Source organism: Oreochromis aureus, linkage group 7 (assembly GCF_013358895.1).
Source record: "Oreochromis aureus strain Israel breed Guangdong linkage group 7, ZZ_aureus, whole genome shotgun sequence".
Taxonomy (NCBI): Eukaryota; Metazoa; Chordata; class Actinopteri; order Cichliformes; family Cichlidae; genus Oreochromis; species Oreochromis aureus.
Window position 1 is genome coordinate 51762003 of NC_052948.1, and position 23005 is coordinate 51785007.

The 23005-nt window shown below is 39.1% G+C and overlaps 2 protein-coding genes across 2 annotated transcripts; one reads left to right on the top strand and one right to left on the bottom strand.

The window, feature by feature from the left end:
* Positions 1 to 5080: 5080 nt before the first annotated feature.
* Positions 5081 to 6822, top strand: LOC116316175 (neuropeptide FF receptor 2-like). Its single transcript, XM_031734682.1, has 3 exons — positions 5081 to 5414; positions 5723 to 5822; positions 5928 to 6822. The coding sequence occupies exons 1-3, from the start codon at positions 5081 to 5083 to the stop codon at positions 6820 to 6822; spliced, it is 1329 nt and encodes a 442-aa protein (XP_031590542.1).
* Positions 6823 to 13726: 6904 nt separating this feature from the next.
* LOC116316154 (probable global transcription activator SNF2L2) lies at positions 13727 to 22188 on the bottom strand. The gene is made up of 6 exons (XM_031734660.2): positions 21122 to 22188; positions 19210 to 19439; positions 16793 to 16898; positions 15077 to 15178; positions 14792 to 14936; positions 13727 to 14673 (listed from the first exon to the last, which is right to left on the bottom strand). The coding sequence occupies exons 1-6, from the start codon at positions 21215 to 21217 to the stop codon at positions 14540 to 14542; spliced, it is 813 nt and encodes a 270-aa protein (XP_031590520.1). The 5' UTR covers positions 21218 to 22188; the 3' UTR covers positions 13727 to 14539.
* Positions 22189 to 23005: the final 817 nt, after the last annotated feature.

The window sequence follows — 23005 nt, forward strand, 5'->3', positions numbered from 1 at the left end:
GGGCGGGAGTAATAACTGCCTCCTCCACCGGTGCAGGAGAGATCATGTTTTTTTTTTCCTCCTGGTATCTGCTTAGGTTAATGCTGCACAATACTTAATATTACTGCTGTTGTCCAAGCAACCAATTATGAATGATGGTGTGACTGTAAAAGTTCAGGGAGATATCACCTGACTGACCTAAGAAGGTGTTCTGAACCTCTGCTTCACATAACAGGAGACTTTTTCTAATAATGTGGGCAACCTAATATTAGATTGTAAAAACTGGTCAGTGTAATGCATGCGCTTTGACATTCAACCATTAAAACAATAACTTCAGTAAAACCATGTGGTGTGATTTCAGCATTGCATTTTTGCATTTTGCACAAGGGGGCAGTAGTGACTCTTGTAAAAGCCACAGGCATGTTCAACACCAACAGCTCAAAATAGAAAGTGTGATGAAGACCGTCTCACCACTGCATTAAGACACACAGAAAAGCCTCATCTGTAAGAAAACTGTGTGTTGGAAAGAGTCTATAGCCAATTGCTTTGGTTACTGCAGGTAAAAGATAATGCTTCTAAGATCAGCAGCATTCAGAGTATGCAGCCAGGTTAGGAAAATCCACTTTGGCAATCTAAATGTGGTTCTTATTCCTTATGACTAGAATTTAGAGTAAATGATCTTAAAAAAACAAAAAAGGAAAAAGAAGATAGGAAGTACTTATTCATCCCATATTTGGGAAACGTAAATGGTTTGTTTCTGAATGAAATAAAGGTCGTTCAAGCTCTGTTTGCTAATGAAAATGAAGCTTGGTGTCTGATGTTTGAATGTTTTCTTAGCCAAAATAATATCAGCACATCTCTTGAATGTTCAGGTCGTATCTACAGTTTGTTCAGATTATTGGCGACTCCCTCATTAAAATGTTAAAGCTCGATCTGAGGAAAGCAAACAGTTTATGCCGCAGGTAGAAACAAATGTCCTGCTCAGTTACTGCCCAAGCTGCTTTTATTACTCATAATAAACTGCTGGCCCTCAGTGCACGCTGTTCATCTCTCCCTTGACATGTGCTCTGAGGTTCATAACAGTGTCCTGTGATTGCTTGTCCAGACTTTGCTCACTGTTTCATTTCCCAGTCGAGAGAGGCCATTAATGTGTTTTCCCCAGGGAGCATTATAGGCAGTTCAACAGGGTCATGCTGTTGGTTATTTATTTGTTTTCCATAATAAAATATCTTTGACTCTGCCAAGCAATGCAGTCATTGATTTGTTATTAGAATTGTCACATCTAATAGAGCCAATCTGTGTTCACTTTATGATTTAATTATAACTGTTATGTGTCAGCTGAAGAATGTTTCTTATGAAAGTAACAAGTTGCTAAATGTGTTATAGCAGCGGGCACCAGGATGCTGGCATGTAGCACAAACTGTGCAGTGTGGGTTCAGCAGCATGACAAATGTGATCTGTTGACGACAACAGTGCTTTGTAATTATGCGTTCGTTGCCGTGTGAAAAGTAAAACAAATTGTTTGCAGCTGAAAATCACATAAAGCACAACACAACGTGAAAAAAGCTAAAGCTCATAGGACGCTTGTAAAAGCACGAGCAGGACTTTTTATGGCACGCAGACAAAAGTCAATGTTTGGCCTAAATGTGCTCTACATCTGTATTTCTGGCAGTGCTCAGCTCAGCTCAGGTCCACCTTACATGTGTTTTGAGCCAGAACACATAGCAGTGCCATAACATCATTATTTTATTGAGGGTGAATGCACGGTCTTTAGTAGACTGACGTTTTATGCTTCTTTGCATACACTCATCATGGTTATGAATGTCATTTCTGTTCTTTTTTGAGATTTCAATGATTGTAGAGCATACATCTTTAATTACTTTATAGTGAAGCAAGTTTTACCTCGCCATGAACTAAGTGGGTGCTGACCAACAAAGAAGCCCCTGACTGAAACTTGCAGCTGCCTGTGTGGACAAGCCAAATGTTTTTTGGAAAAAAGTTTTATGATCAGACGAAGACAAAGATTGCACTTTTTGGCCACAATGATAAGAGCTTTGTTTGGAGGAGTAAATGTGGCGCTTTTAAACCTAAGAACACTTCACAAGCTGTCAAACATGGTGCTCTGGGACTGTTTTGCTGCCAGTAGTACTGGTACACTACCTCCAACCAGCCAGATGGTTGAAATTTGGACACAGTCAGTAGTTCCAACATGAAAATGATCCCAAACACACATCAAAACTGGTTTTGAAATGGATAAAGCAGGCTAACATCTAGAATGGTGTTTCCAATGCTCTGACCTCCAACCCTACTGAAACTCTCTGGACTATGCTTAAAAGCGAGTCTTTGTCAGGAAACCAATCAGTTTTGCCCCCAAAAATCAAATATCCAACCATAATTATTGTTGATGGCTACCAAAACCATCAGGTTGAGGTGCACCTTGCTAAGATTTGACTCTGTAAGTACACTTTGACTTTTGACCTTGTGTGGATTATAACAAAATCCCAAATAAATGAAAACCTATGCTTAAAATGTATGCTGTACAATCATTTCACCCTGGAAAAACAACAGTTCAGAGAAATCATTAAAAGCCCCAAATTACCGTGACAGTCATTCAAGTGTATGTAAACTTCTGACTGTACATACGAAATGTTTTAGTCCTTTATGTTTATTTGAGTAAGATTTTCAAATAATCCCATATTTTCCCATGAGATTATCTTTAGATGAGATTATACAGAAGTTTGTCTTGCCCTCTCATTTCTTCCATGGGTTTACACCCGAGGACAAAGGGGTGTATTGTGTCGGATTAAGCATATGTTCCATTATTCTCACATTTTTCATAAGGTTTACAATTTGCCACTATTCTAAGACATACTATGATATTTTAACAACTTCATGTAAACTACACTATGGCTGTGGACTTTTGAGAAAGCAAAAACTAAAGGCAAAAAAGAAGCCAGTCTGCCTGCCCATAACAATTTCCCCCCTCTGACTTCTTTCTGTGGTCAGAATCCATAGAGATTTGAGATATAATCATTTTAACGTGTTAATTATACAACCTGAAGCAACTGCAGGTAATGCCTGAAGTGTTTTTCTAACACTCACAGTAATTAACTATTTTGCAAGGCAAAAACATTAGCTGGCTTCCTCCCTTCTATCTCGATTTCTACTCAGAATTCCACTCGCGAAGCACAAAAACTTTCTGCACCCTGGTCAGGTATCGCTTTGCACAATCATTCCTCACACACTTTCTTCCTCATCTCTCGATCTTGCATTAATCAGATACTGACGACTTTTAAATCCCTCTTCCTTGCTTCTCTACAGTTGATGTATTTTCCCTTATTAGTTACCTTCAATGCACATTTTCCCATTAATCATAAATTCTCTTTACAGTGTTTTTCCCCCCTCCTTCTGTGTATGTCCACCTATTGCAGAACTGACAATAAAGTTGACTTTGACTTCAGTTAAATCTAATGCAGTTGCACAGACTTTCATCACTTAGACTTCACATTTTCTCCAGTTATGCAATGTGAGTGTGAAGGGTGAGTAGCAAAAAGTAAGATTTGACTAATGCCAGACTTAGTTAAATCCAAGGCTGATCCAAGACATAAAAACGACTTTAATCAGCAGTTGTTTATCAGATTAATGTGCAAAAAAACCCAAAACCAAAATCAGATGTCTGTTCAGATGGCCACCGTTGGCCCTCACTTGCAAGGAGTCCTTGATTAGTGTGACATCTGTTCGAATGAGTTCACACAACGCCCAGGGACATGTATTGCTCCCAGCCCCTGCACCACCCAATCTATCCCTCCCAAGCGAGTCATGTCTGCGTCATTTATAAGTGCTAGCACAGTCTCTGCCTGTGCAGGTGCACTGAGGGGATGCAAGGGGTCTCAGTGTGCAGCTTGTTGCTCTGAGTGAAATTTCTGTCAAATGGATTTTAACCACCTGTAGCGGCAGAAAAAGGGGAGTAGAAATCAACTGTTTAAGGTAAGAACACAAGGGTCTACCAAAGTGATCTGGTAGGCTTATAGAAAAGTAAAAATGAGAGAAAGTCTTTGTCAGAATATTACTTTTTATCAGTTCTGGCTTATTTATCAGGAACAGAGTTGTAGTTCAATTATGGATCTGCATAAACTGATTTTCAGTCCCAGCTATTTCAGTTTATAAAAATCTTTAAAAAAATATTGAAATAATTTTGAATGTGTAAAATAAATCTTTGCATTTTAAATATGTACATGAGCACAAACGAGCGACTTTTAACAGCTTCTGAGCTTTTATTGTGATAGATATTTATCTTTATCTAAACATAACAATCTCTTGTTATTTATTTTCTATAAACATTAAAAAAAACCTACAATGTCTAATGATGTCTTCTATTAATCTCCTAAAATGCAAGCTCTTGCTTGGAATACATTTTTAATTTCTCCTAGCAATTTGAGATGAGCTGGATCTGATAAGTCTAAAAAGTAAGTATCACCTTTAAACAGTGTTTTTTCAAAATAGAAAATACTTTGTTGAGCAGACAAGCCAAAATGTGATGCTCCAATAAGAGGGTGGCCTCAGGGGGCCTCGGGAGGTTAAAATACCTATACATTAGACTTTTAATCCATGACACAAAGACACAGTTTGAATTAACAGTTTATTAAAAATAGCTGAGTAACTGAGTTCAACATTGAAGTCTTGGGAGAAATATGAGGATAGCTTTGGAGACTTCCAAAAAACAATAAAGGGTAACCTTCCCAGACTGCTGTCTTACAGTAACTGCGCTAACAATCCACAGGCCAGCAGGTAGTGATTCCCACTGCTCCCAGAACAGATGACTTTTAATCAGTCAGTGTGAGCATCCACTGAATCATCACTGACCCAAGAATTGGTTTATTGATTACTGGTGAGGTCCTATTGTTCTATGTTATTACCAATTGATTTCTTCTCCTGGTAATCAGGACTGCCATCCCATTGGGAGGACCATGTTGATCTGGCTCATGATTAGTCGACTTTGTTTAGAAAAGCCGTTGGAAAACATCACCTGAATGGCCAATCCCTTAACAGATTACAGTACTGCCTGACTCTATTCCTCTCTCTCTTACATCCAGAAATCACCATGACCCTGAATTTTGTTCTAAACACGACCTCATGGGAGGGCCTGAACTCCATTTCCAACTCCTCAGGAGTGCACAAAAATCCTTTGACCTTCCAAAACATCACTTATGTTGATTTCTACCTCCACAAGCCCTCAGTTGCTGCAGTCTTCACTGTGTCCTACCTGCTTATCTTCCTGGTGTGCATGGTGGGCAACGGGGTGGTGTGTTTCATTGTGCTGCGCAGCAAAAACATGCGCACGGTCACCAACCTGTTTATTCTCAACCTCGCCATCAGTGACCTGCTTGTCGGCATCTTCTGCATGCCGACCACACTGGTGGACAACGTCATAACAGGTAACATGTTCTCTCTTTAACTATTTTAAAGACACTTAAACACATGGAAATTCAAAATTTTACCCTAGAGTGTTATTGGAGCACATTACAGGATGTTTTTACTTGTGACTTTTTTTTTGTGTTAAAATAGAGAAAGGTCAACAAAGTTGTTAATTTTAGCAGTAAGAAGACCAATAAAGACAATTTAATCATAATAAAAACTACTATAAGGTAAAAACAAACAAACAAGCAAGATATTGTCATTGTGCGAATGATGGTTCAAATAATCAAATCAATGAATTTATCTTCTTTTGTCTTCTTTTGTGCAGGCTGGCCATTTGGTCGGGTAGTTTGTAAGCTAAGTGGGATGGTTCAAGGCATATCTGTGTCAGCATCTGTGTTTACTCTGGTGGCAATAGCTATTGATAGGTAAGAGCTGGCATTTCTGTAATTTCTGATCGCTGTTCGCTTGTGTGTTTTACTCTGAAAGATTCACTTCCTTTATACATCTTCTTTAATCCCCTTTTCTATCAGGTTCCGCTGCATTGTCTACCCTTTCAAGCAGAAGCTGACCATCGCCACCTCAAAACTAATAATTGTCATCATTTGGGTCCTGGCTGTGGCCATAATGTGTCCTTCAGGCATCATGCTCCAGGTCACAAAAGAGCAGAGGGTGCGAATAGTCCTCGGCAGCAACAATGACACCCATCCCTTCTACTGGTGTCGCGAAAATTGGCCCAATCAGGAAATGCGGAAAATCTACACTACTGTCCTCTTTGCTAACATCTACCTTGCTCCTCTTAGCCTCATTGTAATCATGTACGCTCGCATTGGTTACACACTCTTCAAGACCACTATCTCCCCTGTTAGGGGCAGTGGGAGTGAGTCTCTAGAAGGCAGTGGCAACAACAAGTCAAGCATGGAAGGTCGCCAGACAATCACAAGGAAGAAGAAGCGAGTCATTATGATGCTGCTCGTTGTGGCTCTGCTCTTCATCTTATCCTGGCTGCCTCTGTGGACCCTGATGATGCTGAGCGACTACATCAGCCTAACACAGCATCAGTATCGTGTCATTAATATTTACATGTATCCTTTAGCTCATTGGCTGGCTTTCTCAAACAGCAGCATCAACCCCATCATCTACGGATTCTTCAATGAGAACTTCCGCAGAGGCTTCCAGGCAGCATTCAAATTCCAGCTGTGCTCTGCTGAGATTCTGCGGCAGAGGACTTACTCCCATCGGATCAGAGGGAATGCTGTGGTCCCCCTTCGGCCTGTCGCCCCCAGCAGATCAGGCTCTGGAGTTGGATCGGGGTTAGTGGGAGATAGGAAGAGCTCAAGTCAGGAGGAAGAGTGCTTGTCTGGTAAAAATGACATCAAAGAACAAGATGTGATCATGGAGGACCTGAAAAGGGTGTCCAAGATTTAGGCAGACTTTGACAATGTGCAGTGACTGCTCCGTTTCACAAACAAAGAGGTTTCTTTAATTTGTTGTCGATGAATAGACTACTTTCATTCCTTGTAAATCTAAATATGTCTTATGGTGTTATGGTGTATATGGCAAAGTATGATATAAGCAGAGACTTTAAAACGACTGAAAACTTCTCTACAACATTTCAAGAGCACCTATGATTCCTGCTTCCTGCTTGTTATTTTTGTTCTTGGACAACTGCAGTAGAGAGTTCATCCATCCATCCATCCATGGTCTGGGATGTAGGGGTAGCAGTCTAAGCAGATGCTCAATTTTCCTCAGCCACCTCCTCTGGCTCTTCTGGTGGCTGGGTTATTGAGGCTTTCTCAAGTCAGCTGAGAGACATATTCTCTCCGCTGGGTTCTGGGTCTACCATGGGGGCTTCTCCCAGTTGGATAGTTGTCCAGGAGGCATCCTATACAGCTGCCATGACCACCTCAGCTGACTTCTTCCAATGTGGAAGAGTACCAGCACTACTCTGAGTCCCTCCCAAATGACCAAGGTCCTCAACATGTCTCTAAAGGAGAGCTCAGCATTTTGTCTGGGAAAGCTAAAATCTGCCGCTTGAAAGCTAATGTCTGCTTCAATCTCATTATTTTGGTTATTATTAGTAACTCGTGGCCATAGATGAGTGTGGGAGGGCATGAATCATCCTTAGAGTAGAGAGTATTAATTCTTATTTATCCTTTACTTGGCCTTGGTTTGGCCTCTTTGTTCATGAACAAAGAAGGGCTGAAGTTAAATGGAGAGAGAATAATCTTTTTTTTTTTTAATCTCCTCTACCTTTAAACCAGCTTTTTTCTAAGTGGCTACCACTTGAAAACAAAAGAGTTGAACAATGGATAAGTGAGGCTTATTATAATCATATTAAAGAACATCTTTGTGACATTAAAAAGATTCAAGAGTTTAAAAGAAAGTAAGTGCAGCTGAGTGTTTAGAGGCATATGAGACCCAAGCCTTTGGTTCTCAGGGATTCCTTATACATATGCAGACATCATTATTTCAAACCTTGTTTAATATGAGCATCTAGCACTGTAATAGATCCCTCATATTATTCATGACTTGAAAAAAAGAGAATGAAAAAATCTTAATTGGTTCTCCATAATTAATGCTGCCATCCTTAAAATCGCCATGGTTACAGCAGGCACTGTAGCAAAATGCCCCCACAGTTACTTTGCCAGAAGTACAAAAGGAAAACAAATGGTGCACCTTCACAGCAGAGGCACACAAAGAAATCAGTCAACAGTGAGTAACAGCAGGCCCTGCTATTGTTTCGTGCTATTGTTAACACAGATTTTTTGCCTCATCAACATTTGGTGTGGATATAGTTTGATCACATCTGGATGGCAGTACACTACTAGCATAAGAAACTATCTTCAGGTGCTGTGCAAATATTTCTCAGATGTTGGGTCATGGGCAGACATGGCATTTTTAACTGAAAAAACAAAGACGCCTTTCACAAGTAGTTCCACAAAGAGCTCCCACTCCACCAGAAAATTGTGTGCAGCCCGAATGAAGAAACAAGCATTTAAGATATGAGAGGAAATCTGAAAAGAATTTTTAGTTTTACAATTTAATAAAGAAGGAGAACAAGTGCAGTATCTTCAATTCTGTTTTTGTTCACATTCTAACTCTATACACTTTATACAAATGTTAAAAAATGATTTTCACATATTTGACACATGTTATTTATGGTCTCTTCTGTGTATGCTGGTAACTGTGCACACTGTCTGATTGGTGTGCACAACATCCGTAATGTAAAAAAATGTGCTCTTTAAACATAAATGGTGTTTTGTAGGTTATAAATGTGTTTTGTAGGATGGTTATAAAACTGCTTTCAGTGGTTAAACTGGGAAAATACATCATTGATATGCTGTGTGTAAAACATAACTCATCATGGGCAGGCTTGTCTGTCTAATCTTCTTTTTGATGAATGCTAAGCTTGTGTACAGATATAGGATTTTACCCTTGTTCCTCTATAACCTCAACGTGAATGTAATGAAATGTGAAATATTGTTCTGCATATTGTTACAGTCTGAAAGTGGAACTTACATATTAGTGTTTTCATATAAATAACTAAATAAATAAGGAAACAATGAAACAAATGCATTCATACATACGATATAAATAAAACAGATTTTTTTTTCATTTTGGATTATACCTGCCAATTTTTTAAATATGGTGTACTGCACAGTCAATTCAATTCAATTCAATTGTATTTATATAGAAATGAAGACAGGTAATCCACCAGTCACACTCATGTCACTTTAATTTAGATCTGCTTGTTGCTTGCTGGTTTACAGTGTTGCCCCTTGTCATAAAATATTTGTCCTTAAGTATATTTTAATGGCTTCATAAGTTTAAACTCAATATATTATTTATATCATTCACTGTTGCGTCTTATTTTAAAAAGAGTTCAAAAAAGATTTAATAAAGAAGAAGAACAAAAAAAACATCGCCACAACAATTAGCTACTTTCTGCTTTCTCTCCATATAGATAATGTTTATGACTAAGACTGTTCATCTATACTTTCATTTTGGTAATGGCAAAAATCATAAGGTGCCACCCACACATTTACCTTACATGAATTTCATTTCAACCGCTAGGCAGTAAACAATAATGTAATCCATACCAGTCAATAAACACTAAGAGTATAATGGCTTTAATGATGATTATGTGGAAGCGGCTGAATAACTATTGTATTGCTTCTTCTGCCAATAAGAACTACTGTGAGAAAGGGATTAATGGAAAATCTTTAACACTACCAGGTGACATTGTCTGGAAGCCAGCAGACCAGGACTGCTCCTCTGATTTGCCCTGATTTTATAGACCCTTTTTACAGTTTGGAAGTTCCTTGAATTCCTTTAGCGCACGCGCAATGTTGCTGCAATTTAATATCAAAATTCTCATTTTACATATGAATTCAATATTCTTTATACAGGCTAAGAGAGTGGGTGGTTTCCTGAGCAGGTTTTGCAGTGATGTTGTGATATGATATGTGTCTCTAGTAACATTTATAATAATTCAAAGACCAGTGGCTTCCCCACAGAATATTGTTTAAAGTCTTGATTAAAGTGAACACTTCAATACTTCCACTTCCATTTCATAAATTTCATGATCAAATGGTAACTGTGTGGGTCCCTACAGTTGTTTACCTGCTAATTTTTGTGACTGCAGGGATTTGTCCAAAGATAATTTACATTACAATGCACCAACTGCACATATGCACCAGCTGGCAAACTTAAAGAGGACTTAAAAGAAATATAAAACCTTTTTTTAGCAAGTTTCTCATACCACAAATATTGTACATGTGGAATTTGAAATGACAGATGCGAATAAATACCTGCTTTACAGCCAGGCACACACGACTAGAATAACAGATAAAGTCTTACCTTGAAAAGTCCAATAAAAAGCCAGTGAGTCCTCTTTTTAGACAGCAGGTGAAAAGACTGCAGGTTGATGAATACCGCACGTATAATAAATTGCAGTGTTCAATAACAAGTGGACCTTGGAAAAGGTCTTTCAAGTATGTTAAATCATTATATAATAATTACTATCATTGAGGTCTGTGAAGGGGATGTGCAATTCTTACAATATTATACTGTACTTCAGAATTTGAATTTTATGGTAAGAATAACTAAAGTTTGCTAAAATGTTGTCAAGTCACAATGCTTCTTGCAGAGTGTCCTCTTATCAAGTTCAATAAAAACTATATTTTCAGTTTAGTCTAGTTTTAGTCATGCCTACTTTAAATTCAGATCATTTAAATAAAGCTGCAAAAGGAAACATCCTCACTGTGAAACACAGTGGACATTTAATTGTGTTCTGGGGTTGCTTTGTATGCCTTGAATTGCTGAAAAGCACAACTATATTAGAAAATTATCAAGGCATTCAGGGATGAAAAATTCTGGTAGTGTTGGAGAGTTCATTCCCGTCTGAGGTCATGGCTCCTGTAGAATGGTAATGACTCAAAACATGTAAAAGACTAACAGAGAAGAAAACTATCAGCAGGATCAAACACTCGTCAAAGCTGAAAGAAAAAAGCTGGAGCAGTTTACTTCAGGTGAGTGGAGAAGTGAGGAGGTCTCATCTAAAGCTATAGAAACTTCCTGATTGCACTGATTTCCTTAAAAGGATCAAGTAACAAAAGCAATTTGGTATAGACTCTCAAAAATTTTCAGTCTCCCATTTCCATTTGTTATGTTATTTAAGAATAATATGCTACACTGAGTGGGATTGCTGTTAATGGCAGACATGTTTTTGTACAGGTTAATGCTAAAACAATACCAAGTTAAGCTGAGATCACAAATTTAAAGTTACTATTTGTACTCTGTGAACCAGAGAACTGCGCCATCAGCAGAGGAAAAACAATAAAGGCGCTACTGACGTTTACATTCAGATCGTTACTGTTCGCGCTGCTGTGTGCAGTAATATCACATTTTTCCTTGAAACAGCAGCTGTGTTAGATGAATGATTTCATTTTCTATATACTGTGAAAGTTGGCAGCAGATATTTTTATATGGTATGTTTAAAATCCACCTGTCAGCATTCTGACAGTGTTCAAACTTTATGAGGCAGAAAAAAAAACCAAAACAAAATGTGTCACGCAAATGACGAGAATTTCAAAATGATCCAACTTCATTTTAAAGGCGCTGATGTTGACAGAACTTTTTTTTTTACGGTGAGCACAATGATCTTAAATGCAGTTAACTTATATAACAGGTGATTAGTGAAAGCTATGATAAATGTGGATCGCACTATCTGTTAAATCTGTGTCCTGTGGGGAAAGAAAAAAAAAAACAGATTGTCTTCTCAACAGATTAAAATCACCTTCTGGAGCTGCGCTAATTTGAAAAAACCATTAGTGCAGCTACCTTCAGCAATATCTCCATCCTTGCACTTCCATTAGGTTTATGTGTCATTTTCTGTGAGGTTTTCATCACAAAGATATAGTCCTATGTGCCATTTTGTTCCCAGAGCTATTTATTGTAAGAGCCTACACCTTTTAGCTGCTCTGAGGATGTTGTTAATCTGTAAGTACCTGTAAAAAGCTTTGTACTTCTGACACCTTCCAATTTATTAAATGTTGAAGAGCAAATTATTTCACCTAGGAAACATTAACTTTTTGTAGCTTTTACCAAACGAGCTCGATGGACACTACACACTATATATGTAGATATATTTGTGTGATGGAACCCATTGGTTTGGGGACTGCTGACGTGAAGCCTTCAGTGATATGTTGGAGCGCTAACTTGTCAACTAACACCAGACAAATGTCTGGGGGTAAAAGAAATAAGCTAAAGAAATGAGGATTGACTCACTTTATTAAACAGCATGAAGTGGTAATTAGTGGAACTGCACTTTTGGCATTTCCATGTTGGCTGTTTTGTTAATTTTAAGGGCGTATGATTGAATTCCAGTGATTCATATAAACCTAAAACTTCCTTTTTTGCTTCACAGTGCAAAACAGTGCTGGTAATGTAAAGTGGTGGTTGGCAAAGAAAGCAGAACATCTTACAAGCTAAAGAGATGAAGCCTGATCTTTAAAGAACCTTAATCTGCTTAAATTAATATGAAAGAATTAGAGAAAAAAATGATTTGTGTGATTGAAACTACAGGCAGAAGATGAAGAGACAGATGAATGTAATACGACACAGAAAAGCACTGCTTTTTGTTTTCTGTTTGTTTATGGGTTACATGAAAACATATGGAGTTGATCATTGAGCTTAGTGAGTAGTGATAGTTGTTTAACTTTAATTTTTTTTTGTTTATTCAACTGATATGAGCATGCATTGATCTAACTTTCTGCATGAGAGCTCCCAGCTTTGTGTCTAAAGCCTTGAAAGTCTTTCAGTAGCTTTAAGTTAATTAACGGAACACAACAATGTAGTTCAAACTGGCTTTCATTTTAAATTTCAACATATAAATCAGTGAAGGCTTCTATGCTATTTATGTTTGTTTGCTGTTTATCTTTTCTAAATAACATGAATTGAACCTCTTCTAGATGGGCGACTGGGTGGGCACAGATAGGCTGTGACACTGCCACAGATGGGCCCATATGTAACTGCTGTAACACTGGAGAACATGACTGAAGCACATGTTAGAGCTGTTGATCACAATTTACAGTCAGCTATAACTGGTTCCATGAGCACATATGGCAAGAGAGCTAAGAGCTTGTGCAATTTGTGCATGCCAGTCATAAACCCACTGTCCATCTCACAATTTTAAAGAAACTCTTGATGAAAAAGTGCAATATCAGTGTGATATTTGTTTTCTTTTTTACATTATAGCTGCTGTGAGTGTAAACTGTGGCTACATCTTTACCTAATTTCTCTTTGGACAGAAATCCCTGTCATGTGTGCCTTCTTCCTCTCATTTGCAGCAGATGGCTTCCCCTCCCAAAGCCTGGACCTGCCAGAGGTTTCTTCCTGTTAAAAGAGAGTTTTTCCTTCCAGCTGTCGCCAAGTACTTGCTCACATGGGAATGTTTGATTTTTAGGGTTTTCTCTGTATTACTGTATGCTATTGTATGCTCTTTACCTAATAATATAAAGCACCTTTGGGGCTATAATAATAACATTAAAGTGCACTACATGTAAATATAAACTTAGCATATATCACATTTCTTTGCATTTATTTCTTATACTGTTTAAATTGCTACATGATATTGTACAATGTGATATTTTAAGGAATTCTGTCTCCCTCTGTCTCTGTATAGACAGAGATCGAGACAAACAGTTCTCTTGCACCATCTGTTGGCAGATTCTTTATACACAGTTCAAATACATAAACATTTAAAAGGATTCCATCTTGTTCTGCTTGCCGGGTTAAAAATAATCGATACCAACCAGTGGGACTTTTTGGTAAAATTTATTTTGCAAGTGTTTAAGTGATACAGGTTTTTGAGGGATTGTCTTAACAATGATGTCTTCCATCCTCCCCAAATAGTCGGAGAGTAAATGAGGAAAAGAAATTTTGTTATTTTTCACACAAACTGTACAATATGTGAATATACTGTAGCACAAGGGATACAAATGTTTGACTTAAGTACCCTTGGTTAGATCCAAACTTATTCCATCAAGTATCAGAAACAGACAAAAGGCATACTACCAGTATTTGTCACATGTCTTTTTACTTGTATCCACTCTAAAAATCACATTCAGAGACTTTAAACAAATTTAATTTGCTCATCTCCGATTCATTAAACAGACCTTCCTGTGTGCTTCAATGCCCTGGCCCTGAACACATCATCGTCAGCAGGTTTTCCTCTGGAGGAGCCAGCTTCAGGACAGAGATACATATCATGCTCCAAAGACATATGAAGGCATTTCATACAATCAAATATATTGATTAAAAACAGTCAATGAAACTGGTGCTTTACATTATATCTGCAGAAGCTATCACAGGGACTAAAGCAGATAAAACGTAAATCATAATTCTTATAAAAGACCAGCTAAATGAGAAGAACAGCACTGTGCAGCAAGATGTGTTTGAGTGATGTGAGTCATCTAAAAAAAGCACTGTTTTATAAGTGCTTCACATTGAGGAGTCCTTTCACGGTTATTTTCAAAGAGCTTTCTTTTAATTAAAAAAAACAACATAAAGAAACCAATGAAAAGGGATGTGGCAGAGAATAGACATGGACAAGAATACAAAAAGAGCAGGGTCTTTTAGTTCAACCTTCATCTTTTGTGGTGTTATCCTCTAGATCCTCATCGCTGTCTAAATCACTGTGAACCCTCTTGGCCATAGTATTTCTGCTTCTCTGCTCCTTAGCCCCCTTCTTGATCTGAACTGGTAATGGTTTCACTGGTTATAAAAAGAGAAAGAAATATATGATAAGCCTAATGCAAAACACTACTGCAGACAAACAAAAATGTTACTCCTTTTTTTCCATTCACCCTAGTTATTAAAACACAGCCCTCACCTGCTGATGGAACAAACTGGTCTTCAGCTCCACCGCCATTATTGCTGTGACTGGCGCTAACCGTCTCTTTCTGTTCTTCATCTGTGACGATTCTCTGTCTCGCACTCTCAAAAACAGACTTAATGACAATAGAATCCTCATAGATCTGCAGTGATTAACACACACAAACACAGACACACACACACATACACACGCGATCAGAGTTTTTATAACAGGAACCGTGGAGACTGTGAAAAAGTATTTTGCTGCTTGTGAATGAAAGAATTCCTCCCGAGATCCCTTCACCTGAGATCCCTCCAGATTATAAGTCTGAGCATTGTGACACAGAAGGAAAATGTCCTTCTCCAGATCTCCCACACTTCTGTACTTGTGATTGCGAACACGTTCCTATGAAACAGTAATAAAATACAGTAATAAAAACAGACAAATAACAACAACAATAAAACTATAAACTGATTTGGTTCATTATTTAATTTTTTTAAAAAGGACAAAAATACAAAGATACTTGAATGTCTCCTGAACTTTTCTAAAACACACATTTAGTTTTTTGCTGAGAATTAAATGAGAAAAAAACTCACTCACTTCAAGTCTGTACACTAAATAAGAAACTAGACTTGTCAGTCATCTTAGCATTAAGTGCGCAAACAAACGGAGAAGGTAACAAAATAGCTACCAGCACAGTCACATGTCACATGATTACTGTTAATCTTTTTGCAGCAAAGCCAGAGTGTAGACACAACAGGTTGTGACTTTATGGGAAGTTTGGTGCTGAAACTACACTTTGGCTGGCAAAGTGATATTCTGGAGTTGGTGCAGTGTTTAAAATCTCGCCACTAGGTGTCAGTAGATTACACATTGCGGTCAACTGAATTGTGTTTTCTTGCTGCTCCCAAGTGCATAAATCTAGCTATGGTGGCTGTTGTAGGACAAACAAGTCTGGTCGCCATCTGTACTGAGTGTAGGGTGTCAGCCTACACCCTACACTCACTGACCTCAACTGTCAGTATGTGTCCATGTCTGTTAAATTTGGAGGAGGGTGTAAAGCTTTACAAAAGGAGTACGATATGACTCAATTAAGCTAACTTCTGTACAATGACGGCAATACTGAGGTGAGTTGTTGAGAATATCCTGAACTTTTCTGTCGCTAAGTGCTGCTGTTTTTGCTGTTGTTAGCCTCTGTTAGCTGCTGTTAGCCATTGTAAGTAAAAGTGGATGTAACATTGCTGGACTTGGAATTCTCCTACACTGCAAGAATGATATCACACTGTTTGTCAGAGGCAAAGTGATTTTTTGGGCATTCGAGCCTAACATTAGCTGGCATAAGGTTAGCTTATAACCAGCTGTTATTGTTTAGTCAACTTATTGTCAGCTTATTGGAGGCGCTAATCTGTTGATAATAAGTAATTGCAACAACTTTGGGTATAAATGAGCATGTTTGTGTTTGCGTTTAGTATATTTATGTGTACAACATTCATTTTTTCTAATCCTCAAAAATCAACTGACTTTACCTTTAATGTGTAGTTGGCCTTTGTTGTTTTTTTGTATATGTGTATTACATTTTTTTTAAAACAATTTTACACCACATGTTGTCTTTTCTACAGTCTGACTGTAAGGATGATGGGGGGAACATGGTAAACCTACATGCTAAACCATTAGCTTGATAGAAACATGCTAGCGTTTAGCTCTTATAATGGCGATAAATAAAAAAGTTCTACAGTTTTGTGGACTCTGTTAAGTGTAGAAATACTAAGGCTGTCTCTGTTCAACCCATATGTATTTAAAATACACTGACATATTTGTGTTATATACTATACCTAAGCTCTAGTTAAGTCTTCTTAATCACTGTTTACTGAATGAAGGTTTTGAATACTGAATACAGACTCCCACTTGCCATTGATGTATTATGGTTCACCCCCTTTTCATTCAAGTTTATCTTTGTAGAAAAGATAACAGTGAAATCTGTATTGTGTCGGAGTTGTGAGGGTATTCAGTGACACATACCCTGATCCTTCTGAAGTCCACAGGCTTTCGGATCAGTTCGTAGTACTCAGGTACTTCCTTCTTAGAGGGAAGCTGCACAAAGCCTTTACTGATCTGCCGTCCCAACCTAGAAACACAATGTTTCTTTTAATCTTATGACAATAGGAAAAATGTTTAATTATTCTGTCAATATCTGTAAGACATTTTGTTTTCTTATTCCTGATAATGTTTTCTTGCAGTCCAGACTTACATACAATGTCTTTTCATGACTAAATTATGAAGGGGGCACAATCCCAAAATCAACTGCTGATTGATTCAATCTTCAGCATTCAAAACTCAACAAAGTGAGTAGCTGCACTGGGATTTTTAAGGCAGGTTTCCCTGAAAGCCCTTTGAGGTATTAGGTTAGACTAGCAAAACGTTTAAAGCTGAAATTTGTGACTTCTGCTTCAATCCAGCAGCAGGGGGTGAGAGAAATGAAAGTGTTAGCTCAAAGCTCCGCTACTGTTCTGGTTCCTTACTGAGTCGCTAGGCTAAAAACTCTCTTGTTAAAATATCCCACTGCACAATCCATCCATCCATCCATCCATCCATCCATCCATCCATCCATTTTCTGCAATGCAAAGATCATGCGTCATACAAAAAGGCCTTGCTGGCTTCCTGCTGAGGCAACAGAACTAACCATTGCACTACAGTGCTGTTGTCCCTGGATAGACCAATTTACTTAAAAATAATACTTTTAATAATAATCATAATATCAAAAGAATCCCTTAATCAATCAGCTTTAAAGGGGACCTACTACGGTCATTTCTAATTCCGTATTTTTAGTCTTGAATTCAACTATAGTAGCTTGTGCCATCATCCTAGACCCTGGTGCAGTACCACAGTTTATTCACTGTATGAACCAAACTATTTTGGCCGCTTTCTTTGAACCAGCTTTGTGCTGGCTGGCTGTTCCTCACAAACAGAAGGTTTGAACAGCAGGTGGGTGGGGGCCACTGGGCCTACGATCAGAGCTGAGTGCCTGAGATGACTGCATCAGGGATATCCCCTCGCTTTGACACCATACAAACACAAAGAGCCGGAAACTCTGAGTGTGCTTATAGTGAAACCTGAGCTTTGGCTTTTGGGATTACTTACACATATGCTGACTTCATTATATAAAATTTTGTCTAATAGGGTATAACAGGTCCCCTTTAAGCTGTGATCAGGTGTAGAGTTTTGTAGGAATTACTATAACTACGAGACCATCTCAAAAAATGTAATTTTAGAATCTACAAGTGAAATATTTGAAGCCTTTTTTGTTTTCATTTTGATGATCATGGCTTATAGCTCACAAAAATCAGAAATCCAGTACTTTAGATTAACAGAATCTTTTTCTTAGAGTTTAAACAGTGTGTATGTCTCATTTGAGTTCAGTACATAATGCCACAGTCACAGGAAGGATTGCTGACTTCACAGCTGTCAGAGGGCAATCATCAACACCCTCCACAAGGTAGGTAAGCCACAGAAGATCTGTGGCTTACCTATGGCTTGTGAAAAGGGGTTGCTATATACAAAGTGCTGTACTAAAGTATATTAATGGAAAAGTTTATACAAGAACTTGGGAGAGCTTCACAAAGAGAATCAGAGCCACTATGCAAAGACTTTCTTCAGGAAAGGGGCTACAACTGTTGCATTCTTGACATCGGCCCACTGCTGAACCAGATACAGCATCACAAACATCTTACCTGGGCTAAGGAGAAAAAGAACTGGGCTGTTTCTCATTGGCCAAGGTCATCTTTTCAGATGAAAGTAAATGCTGCATTTCATTTGGAAATTGAGGCCCTAGAGTCTGGAGGAAGAGTGAAAAGCCACTGAATCCAAGGTGTCCAGTGCAAAGTTTGCAGTCTGTCTGCTGTATTTTATCAAGACTAAAGTCAACACAGGTGTCTACCAGGAGATTTTTACACCACTTCATGCTTCCATCTACTCATAAGCTTGATGGGGATCTGGTTTTCCTTTTCCAGGAGGACTTGGCAGCAAAGGCCCAAATCTATTTCCCAATTGCTCGTAGAATACATGAGGTTTTGTCAAACAGAAGATGAGAACCACCTAACCCCAAAATACAGGCTAAACCCTGCTGTCAAAGCTACCCGGGCTTCAGTCGCACCTCAGCAGTGCCCCAAGCTGATCACCGCCATGTCGTACCACACTGATGCCGTATAAGCCATAATAGCCAAAATAAAAACAAACAAGCTTGAAATATTTAAATTTATACATAATGAATATAGATTACATGGAAAAACAACTAAAATCAATCAGTATGAATGAGATCATGCTCATCAAAAGTTTAATATTATCAAATAAAACATTATATTCTTTTTTTTTTTAATTAAAAAGAGGTCTAAAAATAGTGAATTTTTTGACACAGCCCAAACGTCTTTCACATCCCTCACCCATCTTTGTAGTTCATGACCATATCCACCAGTGTGTTCAGTGTTCTGGTGAGTTCAGGCGGATTTGGAGGGAGTTTCTCAGCTGGTGGGCGCCCTCGCTTCCTTTTGACTTTCTCGCCAGTTTCTTGCCCAGCCTTCAGGTCTTTCACTGCTTGATGATCACCTTTACGCTTCTTCAGACTGATGTCCTCCTCCATGTCCTCTAGAGAACCGTTCTCTCTTGCCTCGAGCTGTGGGTGGGGAAATCTTGTAAATGCACATGTATTTTTTTTTGTTTAGTTCCTACTTCAGCAACACAAAGACTGTGATGATGAGAAAGAATATTTGCTAGAGGATGGGAGGAAAGAGTTCATTTCAAAACTTCTATTTTCTGTTTATTCTAACTTGGCCTCTTTGATTTTCATGTCACAGCTCTCGGGAAAACGCGCAGTACGTGTTTTTCCCAGACACAAACCTGAAGCGCTTAAGACGACAAACTACAGATTCTAAATTTAAAACCTCCAAATTAAAGCACTCTAAGTCTCCATCTAATTAGCAGCTGGAATTCAGGCATTCGCAATTACAGAGCATGGTTTTGTATTCAAATGAATCAGGACTCATTTATTTATTACAATAGCATCTGAATTTACATGGGCTGAAGCAACCCAGTGCCGTCTCTGCAAATTTAGGACAGATTATTTGATCTGTGGGCTTTGATGTGAGATGATTATCGAGGGGATGCTTATTTTTTAATGCACGACGAGTCGCAATGGATTCGAAGAAGCCCTTTTCTGTCAAAGCACAGAGTCTAAAAATGCTATTGTGCAATAAATATGAATCTATATTTTGCTTCTTTGCACTCAGCCTCGTGCATGCAAGAGAGAGAGAAAAAAAGAGAGCCGGAATCATTATTTTAGGTGTGTGGTGTTTGACAAGGGTGCATGCTGCATCCCGAGTTATGTTCAACCGTTTCATCCGCTCCTTTTCGAATATGCAGCGACCACTGTGTTTTCCACAAAGGCAATTAGAGGCCAGAAACAAGAGTGTGTGTGTGCATGCAGCACAAGCAGCTCTTGCAGCAGCAGCAGCAGCAGCTGGAGGGAGGGGGGGGGCAGAGAAGGCATGCTGTCCAATCTGAACAGAATATTGATGCATCAATAATACAGGATCATACAGTACACACATCAGCCTTCACATCATATAATAAAGCACGCCTGCTGATCTCTCAAGGACGCAAACTTGAGATATTTAACACACACTGATCCGAGAAGCAGTGAATGATGCCATGCAGAATTAGAAGAAATGGAAAAACAATAACAATAACAATTTGAGCCCCCCCCCCCCAAAAAAAACAGGACTGATGATACATGCCTGCACTTGCAACCATAAAAAAGACATAGCAGAAAGCTGACTTAGAGGAGACAACAGCACTAGAGACAACAATAGAAATCCTGCTCATCATTGTTCGGGGCTCAAATGTAGGCTTTGAAAAGCCCCGCTACTCCCTCTAAGGGGAAGCAATCGTTCCAGCAGAATACTGGAGGGATAGAGGGTAATCCTCAAAGATGTATAACACAGCTGAGAGCTGCCTGATTGACTGTGCATGTGGAGTGGAAGGGTGTCAGAGTGTGCATGTGATGCTCCATGCCTGTGCTATCTCCTAACAAGCCTGCCTCTTCCCTGACTAATCTGGCAAAGATTCCCTCTCATCTGTTACAACACACACCTACACACTCTCTCTCCCTGCCTCTTACTCACGCGCGCGCACACACGCATACACTCTCTCTCTTTCCTTGGCGTGCGCGCACACACACACACACACACACACAAGCACACACACACACATTTTATCCATCTCTTCCTCTCTTCCCATGCGATGTACCCTGGCTGAATCCTGAGCCTGTGAAGAAAAGACATGGAGGAGGATATTTACCTGACTGCAATCTGCAGGCTGGCTATCGGGATCGGCTGCAGCTGTGGGGGAGAGAATTAGCAAGCCAGCATAGCGGCGAGCTGCTAGTCTCTTCATCAGCTGATCACTCAGAAGCAGAGCCCAGAAGGGGGGAGAATAAAAGCGCTATGTTTTCATATACAAATCATTGGGCAGGGGGAAAATACAAATGCCATACCCATCTCCCGTCTGCAGCTCTCCGAAGTCTTTTTCCTGACTCTGGAAGGCCCCGAGCTTGTCTCCCTCTGCATGTTTTTAATATCGACTGTTGCCAGACGTTATTATTTTTTTTCTTTCCTCTCTCTCTCTCTCTCTCTCTCTCTCCCTCTCTCTCTTTCTCTCTTCCTACCCCGCTGTTAAAGTTGTCGGGTCCTTTTTTTATTGTTATTATTTCTTTAAAAAAAAAAAATCTCCACTGTATTTTGGAGGGATCGTGCTGTTCGTTATCAACTAAGGCAAGCAAGAAACTCCTGCTGGAACCAGGAGTCCAAGCCTGAAAGCAGCACGGACATTCATGAGTTCACTCGAGAGCACGTTTGAATGTGCAGCCGCCTCGGAATTCCAGCAGGGTGATTAATGCATAAATATTGACTCAGATTACACTTAATTCCTCAGCCGAGACAGCAAGGAAAGAAAAAAAAGTATCTCTGCAAAGTCCGAGCTGCTGAGCTGCAGCAATTGCAGAAAAAAAAACAAAAAAAGGGAGTTTTTCTACTTTAGGCTAGTATTCAAAGCCATGTGGTTTCTGTAAAGCAATTAGAGTTTTCTTCCTAAGATGTGCACAAAAAAACAAACCAAAAAGGCTGCTGCTGGATAACAGCACATGTAACAGCACAGAAAAGCATATGCAAAAAACAAAAACAAAAAGTCTCATGTCAGAGCAACATCGTTTTGTCCAGTGGAAAAACTTGTGAAGTGGAAGATCTCAGCTGAATGGAATTCAGTGAGAGAAAATCATAATGCACGAGTTACAGACAGCCCTGCGCCAGGCCATTTGTCATGCCATGCTATCCTACTATAGTATACATACACTCCTATATTCGTCCACTTTATTAGGTACGCCTACTCTTATGCGCCCTAACACGAACATCTGGTGAGCCAATCACATGGCAGCAACTCAGTGCATTTGGGCACGTAAGCATGCTCAAGGCGATCTGCTGAGGTTCAAACTGAGCATCAGAATGAGAAAACATAATCGAAGTGTCTTTGAATGTGGTATGGTTGTTGGTGTCTGATGGGCTGGTAGGAGTATTTCACAAACTGCTGATTTACTGGGATTTTCCCACACAACAATCTCTAGGGATTAGCAAATGGTCCAAAAAAGGGGAAAAAAGAAAAGAGAGGGCGAGAGAGAGGGGGGAATAGTTCTGGGGTGAAAGTGTCTTGTTGATGCCAGAGTTCAGAGGAGAATGGCCAGACTGATTTGAACTGACAGGAAAGCAGTAATAAAAAAATTAACCACTGCTTATAAGAAAGATGGCAGAAGAGCATCTCTGAAGGCACATCACATTGATCCTAGAAGTAAATGGACAACAGTGGCAGAAGACCACAATGGACACAATCATTCCACAATGGAAGAACACACACACACATAAAATATATATACATATATCTGAGTTTGATCTGTTTATCGCAAAAATATTGATTATAGCTGTTTTATATCAAACTGATTCAGGGAAATATGTGACATCACCTTTTCCAAACAATTCCCACCCACTTCAACAAACCAATGAGAGGAACACATGACCAATGGATCTGAATGTGCGGTCAGCATAAAACCCAGCACATGGTGCCACATTTGATTTAACTTATTTGATTTGAATTGTCCACAGCAAATCAAAGTTTCTGCACTGTCTTTTCCAAATC

Bases quoted from the DNA above. Each gene is read 5' to 3' on its own strand.
- LOC116316175 (XM_031734682.1), top strand. From the start codon at position 5,081: ATGACCCTGAATTTTGTTCTAAACACGACCTCATGGGAGGGCCTGAAC. The intron at 5,415-5,722 runs GTAACATGTTCT...TCTTTTGTGCAG, and splicing joins GGTGGACAACGTCATAACAG to GCTGGCCATTTGGTCGGGTA. The intron at 5,823-5,927 runs GTAAGAGCTGGC...CTTTTCTATCAG, and splicing joins GTGGCAATAGCTATTGATAG to GTTCCGCTGCATTGTCTACC.
- LOC116316154 (XM_031734660.2), bottom strand. From the start codon at position 21,217: ATGAAGAGACTAGCAGCTCGCCGCTATGCTGGCTTGCTAATTCTCTCC. The intron at 16,899-19,209 runs GTGAGGGATGTG...TTGTGTTTCTAG, and splicing joins GTCATGAACTACAAAGATGG to GTTGGGACGGCAGATCAGTA. The intron at 15,179-16,792 runs GTATGTGTCACT...ACTGTTTCATAG, and splicing joins TGGACTTCAGAAGGATCAGG to GAACGTGTTCGCAATCACAA.